Below are 15649 nucleotides of genomic sequence, written 5' to 3' on the forward strand. Positions count from 1 at the left end.
TTACAATTTTGATTAATTTAAAATGTTTGGTATAATCAACCTTGAATGCAATAATTTGTAAGTTATACAGAGCAACATTTTTTCTCATTTCCTCATTTAACGCACAATAAATATGATTATTATTTTTTAAACGAGTGCATATGTGAGATGTAACTACTAACATTAGGATGTGGTAACGCCTAAAAAGCGGCTCCTTTAGAGGGTGGTCTCACTACCAGTTGGATTACACAGTTATTAATTTTAAATATGGTCTTTGGTTGTAAATCGCTTTGTGCAACTCTAAAATAAATACATCTACTTTCATACATCTATTTGAAAAATTAGAAAAATCTTTGTCTTCCACAGTATTACTGTTTTAGTATTAAGGAGGTATTAAGTGAAAGAGAAGATGAGCAGCCTGAGTAACTAGATGTGAAAAGGAGTTGTTGGACTTGAGTAGTGATATCTCTTTAATTACTATTTTTTTTAGCTCCGTTAAAGCTTTATTATGTCTCAGATGGCAAAGAAAACCAAAATTACACCTTACATTTATTTTAAACAGCCAGTTTAATTTCTACATTAGCCACTGAGCGCTCATTTACTTCAGCCGGCTCCACAGGAAAGTGCTCAAACACTCCTAGTCCAACAAATTGGCATTTAGCTGTGTCTCACTTTTGTCTTGAGTACAGAAAGCTATTGTACTAGTTGTTCACTGGCTCACCAGTAGAGCATTGGAAAGTCAATTGACAGACTGCTGCTGATGTTGGAAGTGCATGTTTCCCTCTGCATGCCACACTGTTTTTCTGTCATGAATGAGGAAGATAATTGAGAAATTAAAGAAACTGTATCCTCATTTAGCTATCTAGAGCACTTATAATTTTTTCAATGGCAAAATGAAACTCTTTATTTGATTTTTTGACTCCAGCCTCTTCTCCAGTAAATGCTTTCAATTCTACAGGAACATGATGTTCAGGTCTGCCTATCATTTGTTATGATTATAGAATGCTTGCGCTTGTTCATTAGAACTCTTGTGAAGCTGCAGTAGAACACTAGTTAATCAGCTAACAGTCTGCTGAGGCTGTTGGAAGTCGTTATTTTATTCAGCATGTGGACTTTTTTCCGCACATAACTGAATTTATAAAAAAAAAAAAGAAAAGTAATCATTTTAGCTACTGTAACACCTTCTCGTAATCATGATGAGAAAATTGTGTGAGAAAACGGTTTTCTCTCGAATATGGTTTATTAGATCCCAGCAGAGGATCAGTATTTTTCCTAGGTTAAAATGACCTTAAAACTCATCACAGTTCCTAAAATTTGTATGATACCACCGTCAAAAGATTTATTTTGTGACTATCAATCTTTCTATATGCTCCTCTGTGTGACCCCGAAATTTGCATTAACTACGGTGATTTTTAAGGGGACTGAAATGATCCTCATCACCAAAGCAAAACCCCAAGAGGTACGCTTTTTTGTAATCTTCCACTTCATAGTCCCATGAAAACCCAGAATCTTGCAAACCGTTTTGTGCAACCTAAATTTCAAGGGTCTGATTTTCAATTTCTATATTATCCAGAGGGAGGGCACTCCAGGTAGTTATTCATTTGGGTGCAGCCTTGAACCCCACCAGCCCATGAACTACCTGTAACTACTTCCCCCTTAGATAATTTTTCTTAAAGTCAGCTCAGCATGGCGGCCTGGAAAGGAGGAAATGAATCCACGAGCTTCCTGTGAGATGCAAATAAAAATTATGATGGGCATAAATGCGCCCCCCTCCTCCCCATCCCCCAATCCCCACCTGGTTGTGGAAGCTGTTGGATTAGTGTGGCACCTTTTGGTGATGAGTGTTTTTTTTTTTCCAAATTGTAGTCATTAGTGTAGCTGTGTGTTACGTTTCTGAAAACTAGACTGGTGTTTTAATAAAAGCATCCCCCTTAAAAGTGATGTCCTCCAACAGTGTGCTATACTGATTTCTTTCTTTAGGTCCCAACACTTATATTTCGCATGGCGGCTGTTTTTGCGTTCCCCAGGTTTTTTTTTGTCCTTATATGAATTCCAATGCGGGTTAACATTGAGACTGGCAAGAGTGTGGCAATTTAGACAAGGGTGCAATTTTTGGTTGCTTAAAAATTTCATCCTGACTGAACTCATTTAGGAAAAATAATTGTTTACACAGTTACTGTGTCTCTTGGCTTTTAGAGTTGGTAAACATAGCATATGAAAAGTGCCATCTTGTTGAATTCTTTAAAATGTCCTACATTGGAAGTCTTTGGTGGTTGTACCTGACCACTGAGTGCATCTATACTTAAGTTATGCAGATTTGTAGAGCACACTATCACCCAGGAGGCTATCCTGGCACTGAGCAATTGTAAGTTTAGGCTCACCTTGGCCTGGCGGGACCACCCGAAAAGTTTGTTCTTCAGCTTCTTGCAGAATTCAAAAAGTGTAGAGAAGAATCTTATGTTTAGCGGCAGGTTATTCCACACTTTATGAGTGAGGTAGGAGAAGGTTCGACCACAGAATCTGTTTTTTCTCATGCGTGGGATTTGTGCAAGTAGGAGTACGGATGAGTGGGGATGTCTGGAAGGTTTGTGTAAGCAGATGCGGTTGTTGTGGTATGCTGGCTCAGTTTTATGCCTTGAAAGTGTGGATGGAGTTTGAAATGTGCTAGTTTGTGAACAGGGAGACGGTAAAGCTCCTTCAGTTGTGGTGTGATGTCAGTGCAGTGTGGGAGGTTGAGACCGATTCTGGCTGTTGAGTTCTGAATGGTCTGCATCCTTCTGGTAAGTTTTTTGTTAATCCCGGCATAGAGTGTTTCTGTAGTCCAGCTTATTTGTGACCAAGGCGTATATGTCAGTTTTTTGGGTGCTGATTGGGAGCCATATGAAAATCTTCCTTTACATGTTCAGGGTATGGAAGCATTAAGCAATGACAACACTAACTTTGACATTCATGTGGGTTTGCTGTCGATGATTAGCCCAAGGTTCTTCGCGTATGTTAGTTCTAGCTCTGTTGGCACCAGGTGGAGTCCCACTGTGGTGTGCTCTTCCCGAAGATGACAATTTATCTCTTGTTGGTGTTGAGCTTTACACAATTGATCTTCATCCAGTGGGCAATTTTAGTCATGCAGGCATTAAACTTGATCCAGGTACTAGTCATCTGGTTGGTGATGGTTAGAATGAGTTGCGTCTCGTCAGTGGTGGAGAGGACATTGATATAGTGAGAGCGTATGATACTGGCTAGAGGGATCATATATGTGCTGAGGAGGGTCGGGCTCAGGTAAGATCCTTTTGGAACTCCACAGATTAGATCATGGGTGTCTGAAGTGTACCATGCCAGGCTGGGTTCTTCCAGGCTGGAAGAAGCAGGTCCATCAGAGTGTGTCTCCCTGGATTCCGATGTCCCGTAGGTCTTGTAGGCGTTGAATGAGAATGGGGTGAAAGACTGTCAAATGCTGTGGAGAGGTCCAGGAGTGTGAGGCCACCATGTCTCCTCTTGTTCAGAGCCATGCAGATGTCATGCGTGGTAGTGATGTGGACACTTTCCATGCTGTGGTTCAATCTGAAACCAGACTGAGTGGTGTCTAGGAGTTGGTGGTCGTTGAGGTATTTGGTGATGTGTCTGTTGTTGATAATTTTGTGTAAGACCTTGGCTGGGAATAATAGCAGGGAGATCGTTCTTTAGTTGTTGAGCGTTGAAGGGTTCGTTGATAGTTTCTTCGGAAATAAGAGGACATCTGGGGGTTGTGGTAGAGGTGGAGTTATTCAGAATGGATGTGAGCATGGTGCTTACGGGTTGCAGTTCTCTGGTGTAGGCATGGTGGGGATGGTGGTCTGATGGGGAATCTGAGTGGATGGCCTTCATGGTGACAGCAGTTTCTTTTCTGGTGTTGACACCCCATGTGGTTGGCACTGGTTCTTTGGATAAGATCTGGAGGCGTTTGGCGAGGTCTGTCTGGTCCAGTTGCGGGTTGAAGTTGCTGTAAATGGCAGTGATTTTGTTGCTGAAGAATTGAGAAACTGTTTTAGAGGTCCTGCAAGGGAGTGACGGCATTTGAGGCAGCTGGTGGTCAGAGCAGTGAAGGTTTCTTTGCTTCTGTTGGTGATGGCATCTATGCGGTTCGACAGAGCAGGACGTTGGGTAGTCCGTATCATTTGATGGTACTGTCTAGAAATTTCCAACCTTTCATCCGCAAATTTTGTGAAATATTCTTTGCTTTAAGCTTTGACCTTTTGCTATAGTGTGTGGTACATTAATCCATATGCTTCATTGATCAGGATGCGTGTTGAAATGTAGTATTTTATGACGCTTATTGCTAGCCAGGAATTTTGGTACTTTTTCAGATTTTAATATACTGATGCATGGTACCTTCCACAAATGTACTGTGACAGAGTTGTATCAAGTGTATAGTTTGCACAGTTTGATTGTTTCCTTGTCTTTTTTCACTGAATCGATGTAGCTTGTTGAAGATGTCAAACATATATGTATGTGTGTATGTATATGTGTGTGTGTGTGTGTGTGTGTGTGTATATATATATATATATATATATATCTATATATATCACTCCAACGGCCTGCTTCCCATAAAAACAGACTGGCTCGCTTGTAGGAGTTATTTATTGCGACCACACACAACCTGGTAACGCGTTCCAACCGCCAAGCAGTCTTTGTCAAACCTATTTATATATATATATTCACTGAAAAAACCATAGGTTTCAGGGGCGTTATAGTTAGCTGGACTTTCCACTCGTACAAAACCATTGAAATTCCCCCGTTATAGTTAGTTCAGCTAACTATAACTCGCGCGCCCGCAATGCACTGCTGATGACGTCGCATATTACATCACTCATGACATGGTCAGTGACATCACTGATGACATCACTGATGACATCATCCAGTGAATTTGTGTTTTTCTGAAAATTACATATGTTTTATATATGTATATCTCAAGGTCGATGGAAGAATAAATGGGTATATAAGTGTCTAAATGGATGATTTGTTTTTGAAAAATTGATTGTATAACTGACTGATTAAGTGTATCTTAGTGAATACATGGCTTAGTGAGTAATGTTTAAATATGTAAATATCTGTATCAGTCTCTCACTTTGTGTATAAGTGGCTGCATGGGTTGGTGAATAGCTACATGAGTGTCTGTATAAGTTATTAGTTGGTTTTTTAAGTATCAGTCTGAGTGTCTGAGTGTATGGTTCGGTGGGGGGTATTACGTAGTGCATAGGTGCATGAATGAGTGACTCACTGTTTGTATGTGTTGAAGACAGCATGTGTGCAGGTGTATGGGTGGATGAGTGTGTGCATGGGTGTGTTAGTGAGTGAATGACTGTCTCAATAGTGTCTTTATGAGTAACTACATATGTTTTAAACTAGTATATGTGACTATTGGTGTATATAAATGAGTATATGTGATTCATTATTAGCATGAGTGACTGTGTGTGTGAGTAACTCTATGGATGAGTGGCGTTGTGTAACAGGATGTATAGGTGTATGAGTACATATGATGAGTGAGTACATGTATGAGTGACTGTATAGGACTGTTGGTGAATGAGTGTATGTGTATGTGGATCTTAGAATTACTGAATAGGTTGTTGTAACTGGTATTGGTATGTCCATTGTTTTGAAAATTTTAATTTCTATTTTTGAATGTGTGTATCTAAGGTTATATTAGGGGGAGAGGAGGTCTGCCACTCTATCACAAGAATGATGTCATCAGTGATGTCATTTGAGATGTCATGAGTGATGTCATGAGTAATGTCACTGACCATGTCATGAGTGATGTAATGTGTGACGTCATCAGCAGTGCATTGCGGGCGCGCGAGTTATAGTTAGCTGAACTAACTACAACGGGGGAATTTCAATGGTCTTGTACGAGTGAAAAGTCCAGCTAACTATAACGCCCCTGAAACCTATGGTTTTTTCAGTGATTTCTAAGGTTTTTTAAATGCTAATTCCTAACTATAACGTGTCTGAAACCTATGGTGTTTTCAGTGAATTTAAAAGGTTTTTTAAATGCTAATTTCTAACTATGCCTACAGAGATAGGACATGTGAAAAAAGAAGAAAAAACGCACAGAAAAAAAAAAAAGAAATGCAGAAAGAAGCAACAGAAGTCCTCCAAGACGAAGAAAAGTGCAGGAAGAAGGATAACGTGCAGAAAGAACAAACAGAAGAGCAGAAAGAAGCCTTGTTGCTAAATCATCCTGTACCCTTGACGGATACTGGTGGTAACTGAGTCTGACTAACCAGTCCTAGAGCCAGTGCTATGTTAAAAGACACTCAGAATACAGTGAAAACACTTACATACACTAGGGAACACTATGCGTTGGGGTCCCCCTGTGATTAGCCTGACCTCCTCTGTAAGCCCCTTGTATATAATAGGGCAGGGGATTAAAACTACCTCTTAAAACGCGCCACAGGGCGTGTTTGCACACGTCACCTCAGGCCCCGTCCCCTCCCATCCCCACTGTGTAAACACGCCCTGTGGCCGTTTTAAGATGGGAGATTAAGTCCCCTTGAATCCTGAGGGTCCCTAGGGTCCAACTAGACCACTAGGTACCTCCAGTAAGCGTCATTGCAGAGAGGTGTAAAAAGGGGCACGGCCTGCACCACCTCTCTGCAACGCAGAGAAGTGGCGCTTACTGGAAGCACCTGGTGGGCTAGTTGGCCCCCAGGGTCCCTCAGGATTGAAAGGGACTTATTTCACCAACTTAAAATGCGCCACAGGGCGTGTTTGCACACGTCACCTCAGGCCCCGTCCCCTCCCTTCACCACTGTGTAAACGCACCCTGTGGCCGTTCTAAGTTGAGAGATTAAGTCCCCTTGAATCCTAAGGGTACCTAGGGTCAAACTAGCCCACTAGGTACCTCCAGTAAGCGCCACAGAGCTGCATTGCATAGAGGTGTAAAAAGGGGCGTGGCCTCAGAACACCTATCTGCAACGCAGCTCCCTGGCGCATACTGGAGATACCTGTTGGGCTAGTTGGCACTCAGGGACCCTCAGTATTGAAGGGGAATTAATTCCCCAACTTACAACTGGCCAGGGGGCGCGTTTGCAGAGTGCTGCAAGGAGGGGGCGTGGCCTCCGGCGCGATGCCGGTCTTTTATTTATTTTATTTGTTTAAGAAGGAGGGCTGTGTGGCCCCCCTTCTTTTTCTAATTTATTGGCCCTGGGGTCCCCATCCCCCAGGGCCTGCACCCTAATTTTTTGTTGTTGAAAAAAATAAATTTGGAAGGGGGCCGCGTGGCCCCCCTCCCAAGGCCTTAATTGGCCCCGGGGACCCCAACCCCCGGGTCATGGCCTTTTTTAAAATTCTTTAGGAGGGGGGCTGTGTTGCCCCCCTCCTCAGGCCACTTATGGCCCCGGGGACCCCATCCCCCGGGGCCAGCCTTTGTGTTTTTATTATTTAAAAAAAATATATATTTATAGAAACGCATAGGACATGCTGGACAAACCGTATGTACCTATCACCATGACAATTTGCGTGATATTCATTAAAAGGTGACTATGCATACAATGAATCCACGTGGAATGTATTTACACTGCTAGTGAAGCTCTGACGTGGCTGACGCCCTACCGTGCCTAATCCCGGCGCCTCTGCCGGTGGGTACTCTCTAAGTAGACACCCTTGTCGTTTATTTATACAAACATGGGTAGCTATTGACGGGCACATTTAATACACACGCATACCAAGCCATTCAAAGGGGATTCGACAAAAATTCGACCAAACTATGCAAGAAACCCCCCTCATGGTTAATAAAACACACATCCACCGCCGGATGTGTAATAAATTTTACTCTCTGGAAAGGAGACGAACCTCACTTGAGAGTCACAGCGTGCTCCTGGCTGAGCCCAATGCTGTGTTACACCCACCAGTGCCCGCCGAGTGCCACACACCTCTGTGTTGTAATCCACCAGCTAGTGCGTATGCTATGACACTCTCTAGCCCATGTGCACTGTAACACCACCCCGTGAATGTCATGCCACACTTGCCTTCGCACAGGTTATATTGCCCCATCTAACGTGCCTTCCTCGATGCCTATGTTATAACACACAGCGCTATGCCATACATATTACAATCTGGGATCAATATCTTTGTCACAGTGCATATGCAACGTTACACTCCCCAGCACATATTTTATATTACAACTTTAGAAACTAGTTAGGTTACACAACACTGCCCTGTGCATATTACACTCCAAGGCGCATATCGCATAGCACGCGCTAGTGCCTGTGCTATCTCGTGCTCTCCAATGAATCTGTCATTGCGCACAATGTATTGCATATTATATTTCACGCCCGGTTCATCTTGTATCACACTTTTTGGTGCATAGTTTATACCATATACTATATCTAGTTTTCATTTTCAATCGTGCTCTCAGGACTATGTTCTATATAACACTGCGTCCACCAACCCTTTTCACAGGCATTACATTTTGCGATGGGGGGTGGAGGGTCAGGGGGCGTTTCTGCCAAGTGAGCCCAGAGTCACAGTCACAAACGTCCTCTTCTTCTTGAATAAAAGTGAGATTATGCTGCATACTTGTTCATATTTTAAGTAGTTCGCACAGACACACATTGTAAAAACAATAAAGTTCCTAATACCCACCTTCTCTGAACAGTTAGCTTGCTGCCCCATCCACCTCCTCCCTATCCTCTGTTGTCTGAATCCATGGACTAGCCTCCTCCCTCCTGCCATGCATGGTCTGATGTGCTGCCACTGCCCTCCATTTAGCATGATGTACCAGTCCACTCCTGCTGCCCTCCATTGCCCAATTCTATGGCCCATCATTGACCTCCTGCTTAGCCTGTGTGCTTAGCTTGCTGTCCCTATTCTCCTTCCCCCTGCCCTCCGATGTCTTTGTGCATGCCCCTGCTCCATCCTTTTTGCCCACCATGTTCCATGGACCTGCCACTCCTATCTACTCTGAGTGTTCTGTTGAGCTGCCACTCCCCTCCCATCTGCCTAGCATTGTCAGATGACTGTAACCTGTCCCTGCCACCTCCACCCTGCCTGTCCACATGACATGCCCCTATCCCCTTCCTCCTGTCCTCCATGGTCCATTTTACTGCCACACCCTTCTGCGCTCCCTGGTCTGTTGTGCTGCAACTGCTCCTCCTGCCTGCCCCGCACGGTCTGTTGTGAGGCCCCTTCCCCTGAACTCTCTTGTCTGTGCCCAGGTCCTGACCCTCCCTTCTATCTTCCATGGTCCTTTGTGCATGCCCCTGCACCCTCCTTCTTGCCCATCATAGCCATTGTGCTGCCACTAACACTCCCGCTTGCCATGCATGGTCTTCTGTGCTGCCATGGCCCCTCCCACCTTCCCTGTGTGGTCAGCTAGCTGCCCCTGACCCCCTCCCACTTTCCCTCCATGGTCTGTGTGTATGCCATCATAGTCTTACTGTTGCTCTCCATGGTGTGTCTTGTTTCTAGTGCCCATCCTGCCTGACCTCCATGGTCATCTTGCTGCTCCTGCCCTGCCCCCTTGCCCCCAGCCCTCTGTTTCCATGTGCAGACCCCTATTCCCTCCCTCCTGGCTTGTCTGTTCCATTGTAATGCCCCTGATCCGTCCCTCCTGCCCTTTATGGTCTGTTATGCTGCAGCTTTCTCTCCTGTCTGTCCATTATGGTCAGCTAGCTACCATTGCCTCTTTCCCCTCTGTTCTCTGTTGTCCATGTGCATGGTCCTGTCCCCTCCCTATTGCTTTCTATGGATTGTTGTGCTGCACTCCCGTCCCGCATGTCCTGTGTGGTGTATTGTGCTGCTGCAAACCCTGATGCCTGCCCTGTAGGGTCAGTTTGGTGCACCTCTCAATGTCCCTCCTGTCCTCTGTCATCCAAGTCCATGTCCCTACCCCAATTCCTCCTGCCTACCATGATCCAATGTACCATACTTGCGAACATTTTGAACTTGGTAAGAGGGAGATTTTGAAGAAAAACTGGGGTATTGATTTTCCCCTTTGAGTTACATTGAAAAAGAGGAGATTGTAGACAGGAGACAGATCAAATAAAGCCCATTTGAGCTTAAAAACATTGGACGTTTCCTGGCTGAAACGGGTCTGTTGGCATGTATGGTTGTACTACCACTGCCTCTTCCTTCTGCCCACAATGGTCTGTTATATTGCCACAGCCTCTCTTGCCAGTCCCGTATTGTTGGTTTGTTGCCCCTGCCTCCCTTTCCACTGCCCTCCATAGTCTGTTGTGCTGCCACTGCCCTTCCTGCCTGCCCAGTGTGGTCAAATTGTTGCCTCTGCACTCTCCTACCTGTCCTCAGTTTTCAGAGTCCGTGCCCCTGGCCTCTGCCTCTCAACAGTATCCCAATGAACAACTAGATTGCTAACAGTCTATATTTATTACAAAAGTGTGGAACGCCTGACGTCATCTTGATGTAATCAAAACTGTAATACCTAGAGCATTTCCTTTAGAAATTACACATATGAGAGGGTCATATTTGCATCAAAATTATGGTTGGTGCTCTAAAAAACTAAAATGAGGACATATTTTCTGAGTTTTCAAATAGCGACAAAGAACTTTTAAATTATTTGTAATCTTTGTTTTTTTATCCAGTTGACCACTTGATTAAATGTTGCACTTAGGGGAGAGGATGTGGTGTTACTTCCAGAGCTGCAGACTTTGCAAATGGGGAACCAGGTTGGAGTTTCTGCTTCAGCTCAACATTCTGTGATTCTGGTCAAATCACTTAATCTCCCCATGTCTACAACCAAAATGAATTTGATCTTGTGTGATGTAACCAATGCTCATGTAAAGCACTCCAATACCTGACAAGTCTGCACTTTATAAAACTGCAAATACACAAAAAATAAGTGTTTTGCACACTTCTGTCATTGGGCTACATGTGGGCTACATCTGGGTGATATTTGTGGTGCATTTGGGCACTTTTGTCTCTGGTGGCCATCTTGGGAGATTTATTTGTTATGAAGTTTCCTAATGTCCTCATTTACTGCAGTCTCCTCAGCTACAGTAAAGCTACTGCTCACCACGGAAGTCTGCTGCTGGTATTAAAAGTGCATGTTTGTCTGCATATCAGAATTTTTTAATGAAATAGAAGAGGATTTGAGAAGTCACTCAAAATGTGCCCTAATTTTTCTTTCTTCAGCACTAATCATAATTTCTGTGGCAAAATGAACCCCCTCATTGTGTTCCTTTTTAAATTACATGATTTAAGTGTTGCCAGTTTATTCCAATCAAGATGGCTTCAGGTGTGCCATACTTTTGTCATAAGTAAGACAGTAAGCGCTCTAGTTGTTCTTAAGAACACTCTGGGACATTCTGTCATTGGGCTATACTTGGGCTACATCTGGGTGATATTTGTGCTACATTTGGGCTCTTTTGTCTCTGGTGGCCATCTTGGGAGATTTATTTGTTATGAAGTTTCCTAATTTCCTCATTTACTGCAGTCTCCTCAGTAGGAAATACTTTCAGTTTTTTACTTTGGTTCCATCAAGAAGGCATTCAGATGTGTCACATATTTGCCATAAATTCTGAATGTTAGCACTCTAGTTGCTCATTAGATCACTGTAGTAAAGCTACTGCTCACCAGGGAAGTCTGCTGCTGGTATTCAAAGTGCATGTTTCAGGCTGCATGTCAGAATTTTTTTATGAAATTGAAGAGGATTTGAGAAGTCAAAATGTGCCCTCATTTTTCTTTCTGCAGCACTAATCATAATGTTTATGGCAAAATGAACCCCCTCATTTTGTTCCTTTGTAAATTAAATGTTTTAAGTGTTACCACTTTATTCCAATCAAGATGGCTTTAGGTGTGCCATACTTTTGTCATAAGTAAGACTGTTAGCGCTCTAGTTGTTCTTTAGAACACTCTGGGAAGCTGCAGTAGAACACAAAGGAATCAACTGACCGTCTCTGCCCTTGTTGGATGTACATGTTTTACTGAGAATGTCAGACTTCATTCTCACATGACTGAGAAAGATAATGTGAATTTACAGAAAATATGCTCTCAGTTTAGCTTGTAGATCACCTTCCAAACCTCTGTGGGAAAAGCATGAGAAAATAGTTTTCTCTCAAACATGATTTATATCACATCACAGCAGAAGGCTTTTTCACATGGTAAAATCACCTTAGAGCACACCACAATTCCTAAAATGGGTATGGTACCATCAACAAATGATTTATAATGTAACTAAAGTCTTAAAACCTTCTATTAACTGCAATGCATTTTAATGAGGTGCTACCATGTATATTGGTCCCAAGATGGCTGCCAACACTTCTTGGATGAAGTACTGACAGCCAATCAGATCTCACGATGAGATGTGTGGTTAGGCTCCGCCCAGATATATACATCTATGTAACTCTACTTTTCTCAGGAACTACTGAACGGATTTACACCATTTAAGCAAAAGGCACGGGTCTGAACTGAGGACTACCTCTTTGCCAAATTTGGTGTAATTCCGTTCAGCGGTTTGGGCTGTAGCTGCGTCAAAAGGTCCTATGGGAAAATGCATGGGGAAAACGCGTTTTGGGACCCCCCTTTTTTCTCGGCCCCCGCTTGACGAATCACTGTGAAATTTTCAGGATAGGAGCGGACCGGAGCTGGCCGAAAGTTTGGAAGATTTCGCGAAGATTCGTCAATCGGCGCCAACGTTATTCCAAATAGAATGTTGCGGATTTCCTATGGAAAATAGGTCCTAACTATAACTACCTACTGGCGACTGCCAGTAGGTAATATATATATATATATATATATATATATATATATATATATATATATATATATATATATATATATATATATATATATATTCACTTAAAAAAACCATAGGTTTCACACATGTTATAGTTAGCTGGACATTTCCCTCGTAAAAAAACAATGAAATTCCCCCGTTATAGTTAGTGCAGGCAACTATAACTCACGCGACCGCAATCCTCTGCTGATGACGTCAGATATTACATCACTGATTAAATATGTGTCTTTCTGAAAAATAAATATTTGTAAAATATGTATAGCTAAAGATTAATGGAAGAAGACATGGGTAAATAGGTGTCTAAATACAGTGATGTAATATCTGACGTCATCAGCAGAGGATTGCGGTCGCGTGAGTTATAGTTGCCTGCACTAACTATAACGGGGGAATTTCATTGGTTTTTTACGAGGGAAATGTCCAGCTAACTATAACATGTGTGAAACCTATGGTTTTTTAAGTGAATTTGCAAGGTTTTTTAAATGCTAATTCCTAACTGTAACGTGTGTGAAACCTATGGTTTGTTAAGTGAATTTGCAAGGTTTTTTAAATGCTAAGTTATGTATTTATTAATATTTTTTTTTTCCAGGTTCTTCACCGTGCGCGCGCTGTGGGCGCTCGGTGCGCTTCGCGCACCGAGGACCCACGATGGGTTGTGCGTGCCGTGCGCGCACGCGCACCCCGCGCTTTTTCGAGAATTTTTTTTTAAAAAAATTCATCCTAGGGGGTCCTTCAGTGACCCCCCCCTGACAAATGCTAGGGGGTCAGGAACTGTCCACCCTGCCCCCTTTTCACATTCTCCACCTTTGTTTTTCACTGCCTCAGACTCCGAGAGACAAAATGGCGGCCGACACTTCCTGATTTCGACCGACTGGAATGTTTACTGTCATGTAACCACCAATCAGAATTACGCTCGTGCACGTCAGCGTGCGCGTACGGTATGCTTACCGTACACGCACTGTGCGCGCCTATAGATATATATGTACTTTTAACTGAAATTTTCTCAGGAACTACTGAACAGATTGACTCCAGATATTCAAAAGGCACATCCCTGACCTGTGGACTTTCTCTTTGCCAAATTTCAAATAATTCTGTTCAGCCGTTCGGGCTGTACCTTGGACTAAAGGTCCCTATGGAAAAATGCATGGGGAAAACGCGTTTTGGGACCCCCCTTTTTTCTCGGCCCCCGCTTGACTAATCACCCCGAGACTTTCAGGGTAGGAGCGGAGCGGAGCACCCCACCTATTTTGAAAAATTCGCGAGGATTCGTCAACCGGCGCCAAAGTTATTCAAAATACAATTTTCAGATTTCCTATGGAAACACGGTCCTAATTTTCTGTTGATATTTCCCATAACCAGAAAAACACGTCTATTTTGTGATTTTTTTTTTTTTTTAATATTTTCAAGAAAATTGTAAAATGTGTTGCACAATTTCCGAAAATATATATTCTTTCAGTTTGCCACTTAATATTTTTCAATAATTGAATGTCACATTTGAGCTCTGCTCTCTCTACTCAGGTTGCCCATTTTAATTGCAAGATGTAAATGACATTTTCGGAGATAGTAGCCTAAAAATAAACTTCGAGATTGGTAACACTTCCTGCCTTTGTGCATGACTCAGTCTTCGTTTTTCCACTTTATTTTCATTAATGATGTTTGCAATTTCTGTTTAATCTGTATTTGTGTTGAATATGACTGCTGGGTGATTGTATTACAAGATCAGTAGTTTGAGTAACTTTATATAGCCCTCTCCTTATGTGGTTAACCTTCTCGAAGTGCACTATATTTTAAGACCAATAGCTTTTATTTCAATTAATTGCAAGACTTTATGTTTTTACCTTCAATAGCTACCTCCCCGGGAGTTTCTTCAGAATTGGAGCAGGCGCGTCCTCAGACAAGTGGTGAGGAAGAACTCCAGCTACAGCTCGCATTAGCAATGAGTCGAGAAGCTGCTGAGCAGGTCAGTTTTTCACATAACTACTATTTATCTATTATTGTGTTATATTACTTGTTATATCACTCCCGTACACAACACAAGCTACAATTCGAGCGTTTAATGTATCTTCCACATACTTCTGGGTATATCTGACCATCTTTCGGGGGGGTGGAGTGTTTTTGTGACTATATTGCTGCAAATTAAGTCATCGTCGAATGACATTTAGAGGCGGGATGTAATTTTTGAAAGACGGGAAGATTAAATACCCATCTGGAATTTCAGTTCACAAATCAATGAGGGGATGCAGTGACCCAATCCCACCACCGCAACACATTTAAAATAAAACAACTTGGGCCTTAATAGTGCACTTTACAGCAGTGTCTGTTTGTCCTTGTAAGCCAGTGGTGATATTTCTTGTGGCGAGTATTTATGCAGTTGCTCTCTGGAGATGGACTGTATTTTTTTTGCATTTGAACTAGTGCTGGTTAACCTGTGTTTTCTCAGTTACTCTGAAGGTATTAAAAGTGCTGGCCCAGTCTTCAAGTACCTGTGTTTTGCAGTTCCCAAGTTTTTTGTGTGATGATTAACATGAACTTCACAACCAAGAAGGTGATCGTTTCTCGCCTCCCACAGGACATGTCTTTTGGCCTGTTTGGCTGATCTTGGAGAAACTTCTACTCTCAGAGAAGAGTAAATTATTTTTGCTGCCATCCTCAAGCGTTAGTAATACTGTTCCTTTCTTTCAGAAGTGTAGTATGTAATTGTATCTGTAGGTTAATGATTTTTGTTTTATATTTTTGCCCTGTAGGTTAAAGAATTAGGGCAGGGTATGTGAAAGCAATTATTAAATCAACGCTTGGTAAATCATCAGTCTGTTTTGAAGTTGTCATTCAGAATTAATGCATTGCTGGGTTGCTATAATAACAGCCAAACGGCTGGAGACAACCAAAAGGAGTCCTGTCTAATATAGCAAAACGCCATTTCCCTCTCTTGCCACAGCTGAAACTGTG

The 15649-nt window shown here is 42.6% G+C and overlaps 1 protein-coding gene across 3 annotated transcripts in view; it reads left to right on the plus strand.

Moving 5' to 3' along the window:
- The window catches only part of EPN2 (epsin 2), a 305236-nt gene that overhangs the window by 168608 nt on the left and 120979 nt on the right, over positions 1 to 15649 (plus strand). For all 3 annotated transcript variants that reach the window (XM_085628997.1, XM_085628999.1, XM_085628998.1), the window contains exon 3: positions 14551 to 14663. In XM_085628997.1, coding sequence (XP_085485123.1) covers positions 14551 to 14663 — 113 coding nt within the window. The remainder of the gene's footprint in view (positions 1 to 14550; positions 14664 to 15649) is intronic.

The sequence above is a fragment of the Triturus cristatus genome, chromosome 10 (assembly GCF_964204655.1).
Source record: "Triturus cristatus chromosome 10, aTriCri1.1, whole genome shotgun sequence".
NCBI lineage: Eukaryota > Metazoa > Chordata > Amphibia > Caudata > Salamandridae > Triturus > Triturus cristatus.